The 15,407-nt window shown below is 30.8% G+C and overlaps 2 protein-coding genes across 2 annotated transcripts; one reads left to right on the top strand and one right to left on the bottom strand.

The window, feature by feature from the left end:
• Positions 1–1,199: 1,199 nt before the first annotated feature.
• Positions 1,200–2,528, bottom strand: HHT1_1 (histone H3.1). Its single transcript, XM_058499010.1, has 7 exons — positions 2,258–2,528; positions 1,824–2,097; positions 1,761–1,769; positions 1,692–1,708; positions 1,619–1,639; positions 1,550–1,564; positions 1,200–1,501 (listed from the first exon to the last, which is right to left on the bottom strand). Exons 1-7 carry the CDS (start codon positions 2,285–2,287, stop codon positions 1,457–1,459), a joined length of 411 nt encoding a protein of 136 aa, XP_058351277.1. The 5' UTR covers positions 2,288–2,528; the 3' UTR covers positions 1,200–1,456.
• Positions 2,529–3,163: 635 nt separating this feature from the next.
• HHF1_1 (Histone H4) lies at positions 3,164–3,723 on the top strand (the record flags this gene model as incomplete). The annotated part of the gene is made up of 4 exons (XM_058499009.1): positions 3,164–3,173; positions 3,267–3,404; positions 3,458–3,521; positions 3,576–3,723. 4 exons carry the CDS (start codon positions 3,164–3,166, stop codon positions 3,721–3,723), a joined length of 360 nt encoding a protein of 119 aa, XP_058351276.1.
• Between the last annotated feature and the right edge of the window lie 11,684 nt (positions 3,724–15,407).

Raw genomic sequence — 15,407 nt, 5'->3', positions numbered from 1 at the left:
CTGTAAAAAAATTGTACAACGTGATTAATACCAAAAACGAGTCTGGTAAAGAAAACCCATGTAGCTCACTGCTGGAATTTATGGAGTATGAAGAAAGATCGCCTCGTGCTAAGAAACTTCGGGAAATCACACTTGGTGCTGCCATCGCGCCGCTGGGCAGGTCGAGCCCAGTAATGGCAAATTGGTGAAGTGGGATGCAGCTGTTTCAAACTGGCTTGCTTCCCTGGTCGGGAGATACAATCTCGCCTAGGTGAACATTGGCTGATCCTTCAGTGACTAATTGGCAGAAGGTATCTGCGCACCAATGGAGGTTGCCAATTTTCTCGTTTTTACGGATTCTCACCTCTCTCTATCACATTGGGAAACTTCCTCCACGGCGCTGTCTATGCTACCTCAGTTTGGACTTCCGGGATTCTTGGGGTTGTTGGACTAAATTGTAGAGCGACTAATTGAAAACGTGTTGGATGTTGTGAAGTTGTCACGTGTACGACTCCTGAAAAGGAAGTGGTGTGCTCGTGTCGTGTTCGAGGTGCAGGTCTTCTAAAACTGCTTAGGAGAGCGTCTGCGAGATGATAAGGAAGGAAGAGGGAAATCGGGCCTTAAACGTCGTTTTGAACGACATTTCTGTGCTGCGTATTTGAGGGGTTGTACCCTCAGAGAAGAATGCGTTATCAGACAAAACGATATATATCAGAAGACTGGATATGCAATGCCCAAGTTAAGTTCTTCTTTGGTTCACTCTACTTGCAAGGGTCGCTCGACTCCGTTTTATATCTTACCGCATTGACTAACCAATCTCAAAATGTTGGCATTCGTGTAGTCGGAAAGAACAATTTACATTAAGAATACCAGGAAACACGGTGAAAACGCTTCGAATTTGTATTAGCAGGGTGCGAATGTTAAAAAAAAATGAAATGAATGATTGGCAATATACATAGAATGAAGTATTAATACCTAAGGATATAAGATACGACAAGTATAATTAAAGCGAAATAAAATATACGAGGCTGCAAGGCCTTTTCAACGAAGATAGATGTGTCTCTGAACAATTTCCAAGCGCTTGCTGGAACGGGACAGAACTGAAAATATGGACTCGCCCAGGTACTTGACATGTCGCGGCGATGCACAGTCCACCGCGACAAAGGTCAAAACAAAGAACCGCGGCGCAAGAATTTCAAGGATGTCACTACGAGGCACGAGTGAAAAGTCAGGTAGTTGTAATTCATGATCATATTGCTCAGCGCCCAACGCTGGCAGAGTAATGTACACCCTTTAAAAAGCAGTGCCCCCAGTGCGAAAACTCCATTGCGAAACCCATGTGAAATCCCAAACCCAGTCCATTATGGTCCACCCAGACCCAACCGATGTTCCACCGTCCATCCAAGTTCAGAGTCTCCGAAGACCATTGAACGAGGCCGACTCGTTTCGTGTTGGGGGAATGTTGATTGAAGCACATCTAAGAACGCTCTCCACGGAGACGTCTTGCAAGTTGGATGTCCTTCTATTTGGGGTTAGCAGATGGTCTGTACAGTGCCAGTGGGAGACTCACGGATTGAATGGTGACCTAAAAACAGGAGATCAGATTAGTTGTCTTGACATAGGAAGCAGAGATACTTACACGCTTGGCGTGGATGGCGCACTGTAGAAACGATTAGCATACGATAATGAAGGAAATGGCGGGGGAGACAAACGAGATTCGTGTCTTCAACTGCGGAGGAAATTAGTGATGCATCTTTCAAAAAAGGGGAAGGGAAACGAACAGAGAGAAACTATTTCACGAATTAGTATTTGTTCTGCATGTACGGGAGGGGGTGATGACATACCGAGATAGGCTTCGACAGACTCCTGAAGGGCACCGATGGCGGAAGATTGAAATCTCAAGTCAGACTTGAAGTCCTGTGCGATCTCACGAACCAGACGTTGGAAGGGGAGCTTTCGGATGAGGAGCTCAGTGGACTTCTGATAACGACGGATCTCACGGAGAGCGACGGTTCCTGGCTTGTATCTGTGGGGCTTCTTGACACCTCCGGTTGATGGTGCAGACTTGCGGGCAGCCTTGGAAGCAAGTTGCTTACGGGGAGCCTTGCCACCGGTGGACTGTGATCATGTTAGCAAAAGCTCGATGAAGGTGAAGTCGTGTTGTTGTTGTGGGGGCAAGACGCGTCGCAGATGAGGCTCAAGTTGAAAGCGGACACCACGGTCGCAATCTTGAATGCGACGCGCCGAAATGATGAAGCAAAGAGAAGAGTGTGCTTACCTTGCGTGCGGTTTGCTTAGTGCGGGCCATTGTTGATGATTTTGATGGATGCTTTTGAAGGATGAAATTGTTGTTGGGGAGTGTCGAAGTCGATGGTTGAGATGATGTTGTTGTGTGGATGGAGAGGAAGGACGGAAGAAGTGGGAGGGGCGATTATTTGTACTTGCGCAGCGCTAGTGAGGGTGATTACGCTAGTGAGCCCTCTTGGTTTGGGATGCGCGCCTTGGCCTTGGCTCTTTCTCGTCCATGTTCGACTTAGCGGTTTACCAAAGTGTCCAACTCCCATAATATTCTCGCTTGTACACCTGCAACCAGCTCAGCTCAGGTCAGGCAAACGGAGCACTTCGGTTTCAATCTGCCGACCAATCACAACCTTCGTGCGGCAAGTGCAGGCAGACATTATCCAGAACTCTGGCTCTGGCTCTGGCTTCCAACAATGGATGCACTCAATCATGCTCCCCCAATATGACTCATTGAATCTGAATATACCAAGTGACTCTAATTGATTCTAATTCTATCTTGCTTGCCACTGCTTCGCTCCGCGCCTAGCTCACTACAATTGTTTGACGCTTTCGTCCCATTGATTCTTGTCCATCCCTACCTTACTCCGTACTGGACTCCATTCTCCTGCATGTCACTTGCCACCCTAGCGTTGCAGGCCAATGAGCGTCGTTCCTTCCTTCGCAAGTTTGTTGTTCTCGCTAGTGGCCATTTCTGGTTTAGACTCGATCCTTAGCTTGTGATTGCAGCCAAACCGCGGGGACGCGCCACCTGAAATAAGGCGACCTCAACTTCAACATCAACTCTTCCTGCTAATCCAAGCTCATCTCTCTACATCCACATCTACATCTCGACTTTAGGTCTTCTCACACACATCCTCTCAATCGACTACCTCAACCCATCAACATGACTGGACGTGAGTAACTGCCCATCTCCTCTCGCGTGCTCACCGTTGTCCGCGACGCGTCATTTTCCTCTAAAATAACATCTATACTGACGCGCTTCACAGGCGGAAAAGGTGGCAAGGGTCTCGGAAAGGGAGGAGCCAAGCGTCACCGCAAGATTCTTCGTGACAACATCCAAGGTATCACAAAGCCTGCGATCAGACGTCTCGCCCGTCGTGGTGGTGTCAAGCGTATCTCAGCCAGTATGTTCTGCTCAGGTCTCACATCTTCTTATAACTACTAAACAACTTTGCAGTGATCTACGAAGAGACTCGTGGTGTTCTGAAGACCTTCCTCGAGGGTGTCATCCGTGATGCAGTGTAAGTTGTCCCTTAGCCTTCTCTGAACAAGCTCCTATACTGACTGTCTTGTAGAACCTATACCGAACACGCTAAGATTAGTACCCCTGTCCTCTTCTTTCGGCGTCTGACTAACCTTTACCACAGAAAGACTGTTACATCCCTCGACGTTGTTTATGCACTCAAGAGACAAGGTCGTACTCTTTACGGTTTCGGCGGTTAGGTTTTCATAGGGTTTCTGGGCTGGACTGGTTGGGATTGTATTATGCGGCGGGGATAATGACATGGCGTTTATGGGTTTACTTGTATGGAATACAAACTTCAATTTCAAACTTTTATAAACCGAAATTCTGGTTCTCTTTAACGTGTCTTAATTATGATATATTCTTTGTCTTATATGTATTTGTTTCTCTCTCGTGACGCGAAGCAGAGCAAGCAGGTAGTTTGAATACTTAGAATATTAAGGTGTAGAACTAGAAGAGTTCTGCGAGAGGCTATATACACTAGAATAGGGGGGTAACGGCCTAAGGCACTTAAGTACTTTAGCCGAAGCGTTGTACCACTTTTCTCTCCGAGGAAAGCTTATCCTTAAGTATATAACTTATATATCTCTTTATACTTTATTTATAATTCTTTACTAGTTATATTACTTAGTTAAAGATATCTTAAACTACTATAAGTATCTATTAAATAGCTTTAAAATCAAAGGAAGTAAAAGAAAAAAAAGCTTTTAAAATAAATAGTTAATAAAAGATAAAAGAGATAAAGGTAATAAGCTTAACTTAATAGGTCTTTTTTATTAAGAAATATATAAGTAATATACTTAAAAGATTCTAAGTTATTTACTAAATAAATTACTTATCGTGTACTGTAGGGAGGAGCTTTATATAATATGAAAGTCTTGATTTATTAAGGTATTCTAGAGCTCCCCTATAAGAGGAAGCTCTAGGAGTTCTAGTTATATAAGTAGCCTCTAGTTAGCTAGAGCACCTTAGGGAGTGCCTTAGGTATATCAGGTATATAATATACTCCCTTACTTAGCTTTATAATAGTAAGTGAAGCGATATAAATAGTATAGATAATATTACCTGAACTATAATAGGAGTTAATACTAACTAATAGCGTTAGGTCTTAAGCGCCTAGTAGCTCTAAATATATAAACTAAGTAGATCCCTCTAAATACTTTTTCCTTAAATAATAACTTTAATATAATATTAGTAAATATAGTTAAAAGCTCCCGCGCTACCTGCGCTTTACACGCCTTTAACCTTACTACTACTCGTGTAGTAAAGAAGAAGACTATAAGTTATTAATTTAAAGATTCCGATATAGTTAATATTATAAGAAATTATTAGAACTATACTAATACTTATAAAATAGGCCTATAGCTACTATAGCTCCCTTACCGCCGCTACTCTACTACTACTACTATTACTATTACTACTATTAGTACTAGTATTAACTCTTACCTACTACCCTGCTATAGTAAAAGCTATCTGTACTATATCTTATAGCTACTATATTCGTAGTAGTTTATAAGGTACACTAAGCGACTCTTATCGCGATAAAAAGATAATTTCGCGCTATTTTTATTATTATAAAAATAATAAATTAAGTTATATTACTACTCTTACTCGCGCTACTAAACTCTTCGCCGGCTACTTAGTAGCCTAGGCCCTCTTAGAGAGTACACGTGTAAGTATTTCCTTATATTATAGTATTAGAATAATAAAGTATTAAGGTATTAATATTAAAGTACTAAGTGAGACTAACTTTATAATATATATAAGCTCTTATAGTCCGCCGGGCTACTATTCGGAAGGCCTTAGAAGCTAAGGAGAATAAGAATAAGAATAAGGATAAGATTTGTATTACTATCTATAAGTTATAATAGTAGTCTTACAGATTTCAGATATTATTTAACTATTAATATCAGCTACTACTTCTACCCTCGCCTTTACTCTTTATAAAGAGACTGCTATTCCCCCCCTCTTCGCCCTGTTTTTAGCGCTATAGGAATAAGCTCTAGCTCTATAGGAGCTACTATTATTACTCCCGCGATATATTTAGCTTTACGTGCCTCTACTTTAGTAGAGGTTAATATTATAGCTAGCGCTGCCTAGTAGTTAATTAACTTTCTTCTCCCTCCTTAGTAAGTAGTATAAGCTTTATAACCTTTAAGTAGTAGCTTAGAAATATTACTCTTTTATTATTATAGTTTAAGTTAGCGTATTAGTATAGCTTTATAACTTAGAAGTTATAGCTTAAGATTAAGTCCCTTACTCTTCGTGTTATTTTAGCGCGGCTTTATAACCCTAAAGTAGTAGCTTAAGATTAAGTCTTATAATTCTACCTCTTCTCTTCTCTCTAATAGTATTTAAGAACTATAAATATAAAGTAAAGGAAATATAATAAAAGAAAGTATCTATATAGATTATATAGCTTAAGTAAGCTTCTTAATATTAGTTTAAGAGTCTTAAAAGTTTAAAAGAGTAATAAACACTTTAAACTTCTGCTTTAGTAGGTTTTTAGTTAAGCTATTAGCTAGTATATTATTTATTAGGAGATATATTACCTGAAAACTCCCCTTTTTATACTCTTATTATAGCTATATATTCTATATATTAATATACTAAAGCTTCGTTAATATTCACTAGTTCTCTTTAACTATTAGCTAAATCGTCTATTTATTATTATAGAATATATTCCACGGAGCTCCTATATTAAGCCTTAGCTCTTTAAAGAACCTTTAAAGCGCTATTACCTCCTTAGTAGTCCGTTTTATACTAAGAAGCTCTGCCTTAGTTATTAAAGTAGTAATAGTATCTTATTAGGAGGCTTTTTAAATAATAGCTCCTTTAAATAGTATAATTAAGAATCCTTAGGAGAAATAATACGATTTAGCGTTATTTATAAAAGATATATCTAAGGTAATAAGAAGATATATTTCTCTGTCCTTCTAACTATAGATAATAGCTAGGAATCTTAAGCTAAACAGATATTATATAGTCTAATTAACTACCTCTAAGTATAGTATACTTAAGTTAGTAAGGAAGTATAATAGTTAAGAGGCTATAAAGGCGATATCTAACTAGAGTATAATAGCTATATATAGTACTAACTTAACTTTCTCTTAATATTCCTTGATTTACTTAAAAGTTACTATACTAAGGTTCTTAACTAGCTTATAGTATAAGAGAGGCGTACTAGGGTACTTCCTATCTATTATATTAAACTTCTAAGCTATCTTCTTAATATAGATATTATATAGGAGAGATACTATCTTCTTTTCCTTATTCTATACTACTTATACTCCTAAGAACTATTCTATATCTCTTAGGACTATTAGCTCGTACGCTTTATATAATTCGTTTATAATTATCTAGCTCTCTTTAGTATATCTAATATAATATAAGACCTGAATATTATTAATATAGAACACTATAAAGATAGTCCTATACTAGTTTATAAAGATATATAGCTTCTCTACAAGTAAAGATAAGTCTAGCTTACTAAGTATCTTTATAAAGTCGCTATACTAGAGTATAGGTAAGTCCCTTAAGCTATAAAGCGTTTAATTAATTTCTATTACTATTCCTAGTTTTTTCTAGCTTTCCGAAGAGAAATATAAGACTAAGGTACTTCTCTTATCTCTCTTTATATTAATAAAAGTATTAATTATATTAAACTACTTTACTTCTAAGTTAAATTAAGCTACTAGTACTATTATAACTTAGAACGACCTTATTATAAGTATAGCTACGTAGGTTAAGAATATTATAAAGTTATCTTATATATTACCTTATATTATAATCTAAGACTTATAACACTTAAGCTATCCTATAGAATTTACCTTATAAGTAAATACCTACTTTAAGGGAATCGGTAAGGTAGCTACGTCTTCCCTGGGAATTAGTCTCTAATAGTCTTAAGCTTCTAAGTTTAATATCTCCCTTTCTATATTAGCTTTAAACTGCTCGCTATATAAGTGACTCTCTAGCTCCCTTTAGTTCTTAGGTAGCTTCGGGAGCTTCTTTTAATATTAGTTTTATAAGTTAAAGGCTCTTACCTTTACTTAGATATCTGATATAGCGCTTAAAACTATTATATGAAGTATAATAGTATTATAGCTATTAGCTCGCGTTAGAGTCTTATTATAAAAGGTCGTAATAAACTCTTAAAAGCGCGAGTAACTATCTTATCTTAGAGCTATTACTATAGAGTAATAGTTATATATAGTAAGCTTTTTATATTCTCTCTAGGCTTCCTAAGTTACTTAAATTCAATTATACTTTATTACTCGCTACTATTAGTAGCTATTTCTAACTACTTATAGAAACTTAGTCCCTATTACTTTAGAAGAAGCTTCTAGAAGCTTAGTAACCTGTTACTTAAGGTCTTATAGCTATTAGCTAAGTAATATAACTTAAGGGTATATTTATTAGTATACTTCCTTAATACTTAGACTAGTATTATTACTACTTATAGCGTTCCTCTAGTGCTAAGGTAAGAGATAATTAATCTTTATAGCTTTAGTATCTCTTAGGGCGCCTTAACTTAATTTCTTATAAGGAGTTAGATCTCTATTACTATTAGTGAAGTTATTATTATAAAGGACTATATTATTACTCTCTACTCCTGAGGTCTAACTCTTATAAGGGAGTAATTCAGAGGTCTAAGGGAGCTCTAGTAAGTTAACCTTTATTAGCTCTTATATTTCTAATACTACCCCTAAGCTTCGTAGAAGCTCTATCAGAGTAATATCTATTAGTTCTAGTACCTCCTTAGTAACTAGTATAGTAGTCTTAATACTAATATTAGCTTTAAATATAGTTTTATTTAGTTTAGCTGTATATTCTACTATAACTACGTTAGTAATATTACTAATACTATATTTTATATTTAGAGTAATAATATTCTCTTCTAGGTCCTTAATAAGCTTCCTTAGAGTAGAAGTAAGTTAACTAACCTTCCTCTCTTTCTTAGGGGAATAGAATATTATCTTATTAAACTGGATATTACGCGTAATTATTATATAGTATAGTTAGGGCACTTAGATCTTATATAAGTTAGAAGTAATATAACTAACTAAGTATCTAATATATACCTTAGGGCTAACTTTAAAGCCTCTGTGATTCCTTCTAGCCTCTCTATTAGTTATAACTAGATATATACACGCCTTATATATATATACTCTACTCTAGTTAGGTCTTAAGTTAATTTAGAGCTTTTTTATTATTAGTAGATTATACTACTGAAAATAGTTCTAAAAATATTCCTAGAGTACTTAATTTAGACTTCTTATCTCTTAGCGTGCGAGAGGACTTATATTATAAAAGTAGATTATTATATAATATATTTCTAAGTAAAGCTTCTCTAGTAGGTTTACTTAAACGCGTATCTTAATAGATTTAGTAATAATCTCTTATCCTACGCGCTTCACGCTACTTATAAGTTCTTTAGTATATAGTAGGGGATTCTCTACCTCTATCCTTTCTCTTATAATCTATTCCTTATACCTTAATATACCTTGAATAGCTATAACTGAGGTATTATTATTATACTAAATAATATAGACTAATAGTTTATATTAATACTTAGTCTAACGCTCGAAGTTCTCTAAGATTAGTATAATATAGCTAGCTAACTTACTTAGTAATATATAATTAAAGAGCTTCTTATTATACTTATTCTTAATAATAAGTAGTTAGTAAGTACTATTATAACCTATATTAAAGTCGAATAAGTCCTAGAGGATTTAGTAAAATAGCTTAGCTACTTTATTCTCTGACTCTTATCTTAATATAATATTTCTAGTGTATATAATAGTATAGTTTTTATACTAGATTCTTAATACTCTATCGAATTATATACTTCTCCCTGCTTTAAGTAACACTTATAGAGTACTCTCTTCTAAATAGCTAGTGCGTAGGTACTATAGTTACAGAGTTACGGAACACTCTTTAAGTAGTTAACTTAATAATTAGAAACCTTACTTATTTAAACTATAACTTAGAGTTAGGTATATTATAATAAGCGTGCGTATTAAGGTTACTAGGTTATAAGAGTAATAAGAGTATCTGAAAAGCTTATATTTAAAGAAAGTTAAGTTAAACTTTCGAACTAGCTATTTAATAACTACACTTATCTGAACTTCCTTATATTATAAAGTAGTATCTTTCCCTAAGTACTATAGCCTAGTGTCTTTTAGTAATACCTCTGAGATAATATTAATATAGAAATCACGGATTATAATAATATTATTAAGTGATAAGTCTTAAGTATTTAGACTATTTAGCTTAGCTAAGGAGTTCTTAAATACTTATTTCTCTTTACTAACTACTAGAATTCGTTATATTCTAGCTTCTATATAGTTATTATTAGTTAATCTCTTAAAGGAACCTAGAACTAGCTTATTCTTATAATTAACTAAGTACTAAGCGCTATAGTTATTAACTAAGGTACTCTCTAAGAGTATATAAGGAATATTAATAAAGTCTATAGTATAGATTCCGAGTATCTCTTTAAGGTCTAAGAGCTTTGAATTAATAGTAGCTATATTAATATTTTTAAGGTACTTCCTTTTAGCTTATTAAGATAATAGTTCTTAGTCCTTACTAGGCTTTTTCCTAGTAATCTAAGCTATAGAGATAGTAGTCTAGCTTTCCTTAGAGATCTCTTAGTATAGTTCTACGTATTTAAATACTTAGATAATCTTATAAATCCTCTTAATTTACTTATTATTTAGATAGAATCTTATACTATTAGCTTAAAAGCTATTATAAGTGAAATAAAGCTTCTAGTACTTAATTAGAAAGTACTAGTATCTGATTCTATAGGGGCAGTTAGTCTTTCTATCTTCTTAATTTAAATAGGAGCGATTCTAAGAGCTTCTAGAATAATCTTATAAGCCTCTTATATTAGAATAACTACCTAGTATTAGTATAGCGTAGAAACTATTAGCTCCCTTGCCTCTGTTCCGGTAGTGCTCCTTTATATTTACTATAAATACTAGACTATACTCCTCTAGTATTATACTATACTAATATCCTAAAGTATTATCTCTTATAATATTAGTAAGTACTTAAGTAACTTAAGTCTCTGACTAAATTAATACTACGTTTAGGAAAGCTCGTATACTATGTACTTCTTATATATTAGGAATATTATATACTCTTATAAGACAGAAGTTCTTTTACTATAGCTTATACTATATACAAGGTTTAATTCGCGACTTCTTATCTTAACATATTAATAGGCTAAGTGTATTAGTATAGTCTGAAATAACAGAGGTTAGTACTACTATATCTAAAGGTACTATATTATACTTAATAGACCTAACTAGTACTTATAGTCCTGCGGCGCCCTTAGCTATATTATTATTAATTACATTAGTTAGAATAGACTAGCTAATAGTATTATTTACTTAGTTAAAGAGGTTCTGAATACAGTTGTTAAGCGCTATTTATTTAGTTAGCTTATTCGAGTACTCCCTTATTTAAGCTTCCTAGAGTACCTTAATATCTTTAAACTTAGCTTCTAAGGACTTACTTATAGACACTAGCAGTTCTATTATACTTTCTCTTTCCTTAGTAGTAGTAGTGTTCTATTTCGCTAGTAAATCTAGGTTAGCTTATATTAATAATATTATTCACTTACTAAGGTAATTATTTATCTTCTCTTATATAAAATTATTAATACTTAGGAGATTTAGTCGTTACTTAATAATATTTCTAATATTATTAGTATTAAGGTTAATAAATCTCTAGATTCCTTTAAGTTTAGTATAGTACTAGAAGGTTATCTATTACTAGGGCTACTACTTTCTCTAATTAAGAGTATCGCCCTCGTGTTTAATTAACTTATCTTAAAGGTATATCGATATATTAGAGAGGCTTTCTATAGAACTAATAGTATTAAGAGTATTTTAGGAAGTTTAGGGAGGTATTTAAAGGAGTTCTTTAAGTAGTAGTATAAGTATCTTTTAATACTACCTGTAACTCTACTTGTACTATGTAGTATACTCGTATAGTAGCTTAAACGAGTGAATATAGCTCTTAACTATTATATACTATAAGGAGGAGCTTTATATAGTATAAAAGTCTTAATTTATTAAGGTATTTATTCTAAAGCTCCCTTATAAGAGGAAGCTCTAGGAGTTCTAGTTATATAAGTAGCCTCTAGTTAGCTGAAGCGCCTTAGGGAGTGCCTCAAGTGCGTCAGGTGCACGATATTACTTTATATATTAATTCGTAGACTTATATTATAGAAATATAAGAGGTAGTTAGAAGGTATAAGTAATTCTAGTTAGGAGATAGACCTTTTTTAGATATAAACTAAGAGTTATTTAGAGGTAGTATATATTTTAACTTTTAGCTACTTTTTATAAAATATACTTTTAAATACCTTTAAACTAAACCTTAGATTTTAATATATATTAATATATACTTATTATTTATTTACTAATATAATACTAATACTAATTAGTAGTTACTTTATACTATAAAATATATAAGTTAAATATAACAGAGTTAACTCTTAAGATATAATACTAAATTAATATTAGTAAGCTTTTATTAAAACTAAGTAGAGTAAATCTTATAAAGTAACTAGAGAACTCTTATTGAAATTAAGTAAAGTAAGTTTTATATTACTAAAAAATAATAGCTACTTTTTAATAATTATTAAGATATTTCTAAAGCTATTTAGTTAGATATTTCTAGGATATAAAGAGATATCTAGAATACTTATAAATTACCTTTAATATAATAGTAACTTATCGAATACTAATACTATATAAGCCTATCCTAGGTTTAGTATATACTTAGTAAGTATACTATATATATAGTATACTCTTAGCCTCTGATTCTAAAAGGTAATACTCTTTTAAATATATCTTTTAATATTATAACTTCTACTTAATTAAATAAGCTTTTTATTATATAAAAGCTTACTTTATTACTATATAATAATTAAGAGTTATATTTATCTCTTAAGTACTTAGTATATATATAGTTCTATTACTTTAATTAAGCTTTTAACTAGAACCTCTTAATTATTTCTTAATTCTTAAATCTTTATAACTTTTTTATAATTATATCTATTTTTCTAATAGATCTAAAATCTAAATAATTACTTAGTACTAATATTATATACTTAAAACTAAAACACTTCCTTACTTAGATAAAGTACTTAATACTAAGTATAAATATTCTAAGACTTTAGCTTTATATTAATTTAAAAGCTTTAAATACTCTTTTTTCTACTTAAATCCTTAATAAGCTCTCTTAAACTATAAAGTAAATTATAGCTAATATAATAGCTTATAAGATAGAATTATATAAAATCTCTTATATTAAGTATAAGATAAAGCTTATAAGCTAAGTAGTAGTATAAGATTTAAGAACTTTATAGAGCTCTTTAAGTAAGAATTCTAAATCTCTCTAAGCTATTTTAAAAGCTTTAATATAAGTTATACTAATAAAAGCTTTAAATTATAAAGTAGTAGTAAAAGCTAAGTAAGAGCTATAAAAGATAAATACTAAGATCTAGTAACTTTAAATAACTTAGTACTAAAAGCTTTATAAATAGATTAAGAAAATAATAGTTAAGTAGTACTTTAAGATTATAAGTATAAAAATTATTACTAATAAAAGCTTTAATATTTAAGTACTCTTTTAATTACTTAAATATATCTTAAATCAGATAAATAGTACTATCTAAACCTTAATTAAAAGTAAATACTAATTATTACTTAAGTTAGTAAAAAGAGCTAAGCTTAACTTTAAAGCTTAGATTATATCTTACTAAGAGCTTATATGTAAAAGTATCTTATATTATATTCTAGATATAAATAAAACACTTAAGATTATAGACTTTTTAATTACTATAAGTAACTTTAATTATATATAATCTTATAAGTATTACCTCTAATTTAAAAAAGCTAATAATCTTAGAAAAGAGTAGCTATATACTTTTTTATAGCTTATATAACTATTCTATATAAAGAAAGTTAATATATAATATTATAAGCTTATAAGTAGTAAAAGTAAGAGATATAGTTATTTTACTACTCTTAAAGAAAAGAATAGTAAAGAATAAAGTTCTTCTACTTTAAGATCTAATAATAGAGTAAATTAAGTATTTTAAAAAAAGTACTTATACTTTTATAATAAAATATATAAGTAAGCTCTTAAAGATTATAGTAAGCTTTAGCTAGTAATATATAGAAAGCTTTTTACTGATATTAATAAGTACAAACTAAACTTAAGTAAGAAGAAATTAAAAGAGATTTATAAGTACTTTATAAGTAAATACTAGAAGCTACTTAAAGTAAAGTTTAAAAAAAGTATTAGCTTACTACTTCTACTAGAAATTAAGAGTATTTTATAAAAGTAAGAATTAAGTGAATCTTTAAATAAGCTAAAGAGCTCTTTCTTTAAAAACCTAATAGATAAGAAAGAAAGATAGCTTAATAATAACTATATTATTATACTCTTAGATTTAGACTAAGTATTTTAGCTTAAGATCTACTTTACTTAAAGAGCTTATAATTATTACTTATTATTAGTAAATAATTTTCTAGATAACTATAAAGCTACTAATCTTATTAATAATAACTTCTTATTAGAACTAAGCTTATTTATAAAAGCGGATCTATATAATACTATAAAGTATAGAAGCTTTTAGTTACTAATTATTAGATATAGTACTTATATACTTAGAAATATACTTACTAGAATAAATAAGAATACTTTTAACTTTATATTTATAAATATAGCTATAGTTAAGAGATTTTATATAAATATTATTTTAGAAGCTTATCTCTAGAATATAAGCTTGTAATACTATAAGATAGATTATATACTTAGATAATATAATAATAATTAGCTTATAAGAGATTATCTAGTAATCTAGTAGCTTATTTATAAACTTAATCTTATATTCTTTAAATATAATAAGTATTTAAACTACTCTTCTAATCTTCATAAGATCTTATTTAATAAAGTTAATATTATAGTATTTATAAGTATAAATTATCTAAGGAATTAAGTATTTCGCTTATCCTATAATTATATAAATCTCGCTTAGATTTAAAAATAGTATAATATTTATAATTAAGATACTTAAGTCTAGATACTCTTTAAAAGCTAATAAGAGCCTTAAGAGAAGTAAGAATAACTAATACTATAAGATACTTAAAGTATAAGTACTATATATTAATATATACTACTTAAGTTATATCTTATTACTTACTAAAGTAAAGATTAATAAAACTATTCTAAAAGATTAGTTAAGATCTATTTAACTTTCTAAAATACTTTAAAAACTACTTCTATCTCTTAGTACTTAAATATAAGTATAATAAACTACTTATTAGCTATATACTTTAATTAAAATCTTATAATAAAGTATTTAAAAGTATTAAAAGCTTTAAGTACTAAGTATATACTTAATTTAAGCTCTTAATTTATAAATTTAAATATAATTAAGAGAAGGTAGTTATTATAATTTAAGGATTTATAAGGTATAAGATATAAGTAGATAAGCTTAGTATTAAGCTTAAGCTCTTCTTTACTACTATATATAAACTAAATAGTATAGCGAAATAAGCTAGCTAAGAAGTAATTATAAGAGTAGTAAAAATATAACTATCTATAAATCTCTTTAAAGAACTTAAATTAGAATACACTTTAGTAAGTATTTACTTTTATAATAAGTATCTTAGTAAAGTATAAAATTAGAGATTACTACTTAAGGTTAATAACTAGTAGTTTTATAACTACTTTCAGTAGTATAATCTCGCGATTATAGCTTATATAACTATAGATTTTAAACTTAATTAAAATAGAATTTATATATATAGATATAAAATATACTTACTAATAATAGAATAAGCACTTAAAA

This window comes from Cadophora gregata (assembly GCF_030347475.1).
Source record: "Cadophora gregata isolate MNR1 chromosome Unknown scaffold_16, whole genome shotgun sequence".
Classification (NCBI taxonomy): Eukaryota; Fungi; Ascomycota; class Leotiomycetes; order Helotiales; family Ploettnerulaceae; genus Cadophora; species Cadophora gregata.
The sequence above is the reverse complement of the archived record's forward strand: the minus strand, read 5'-3'. Positions and strand labels throughout refer to the sequence as shown.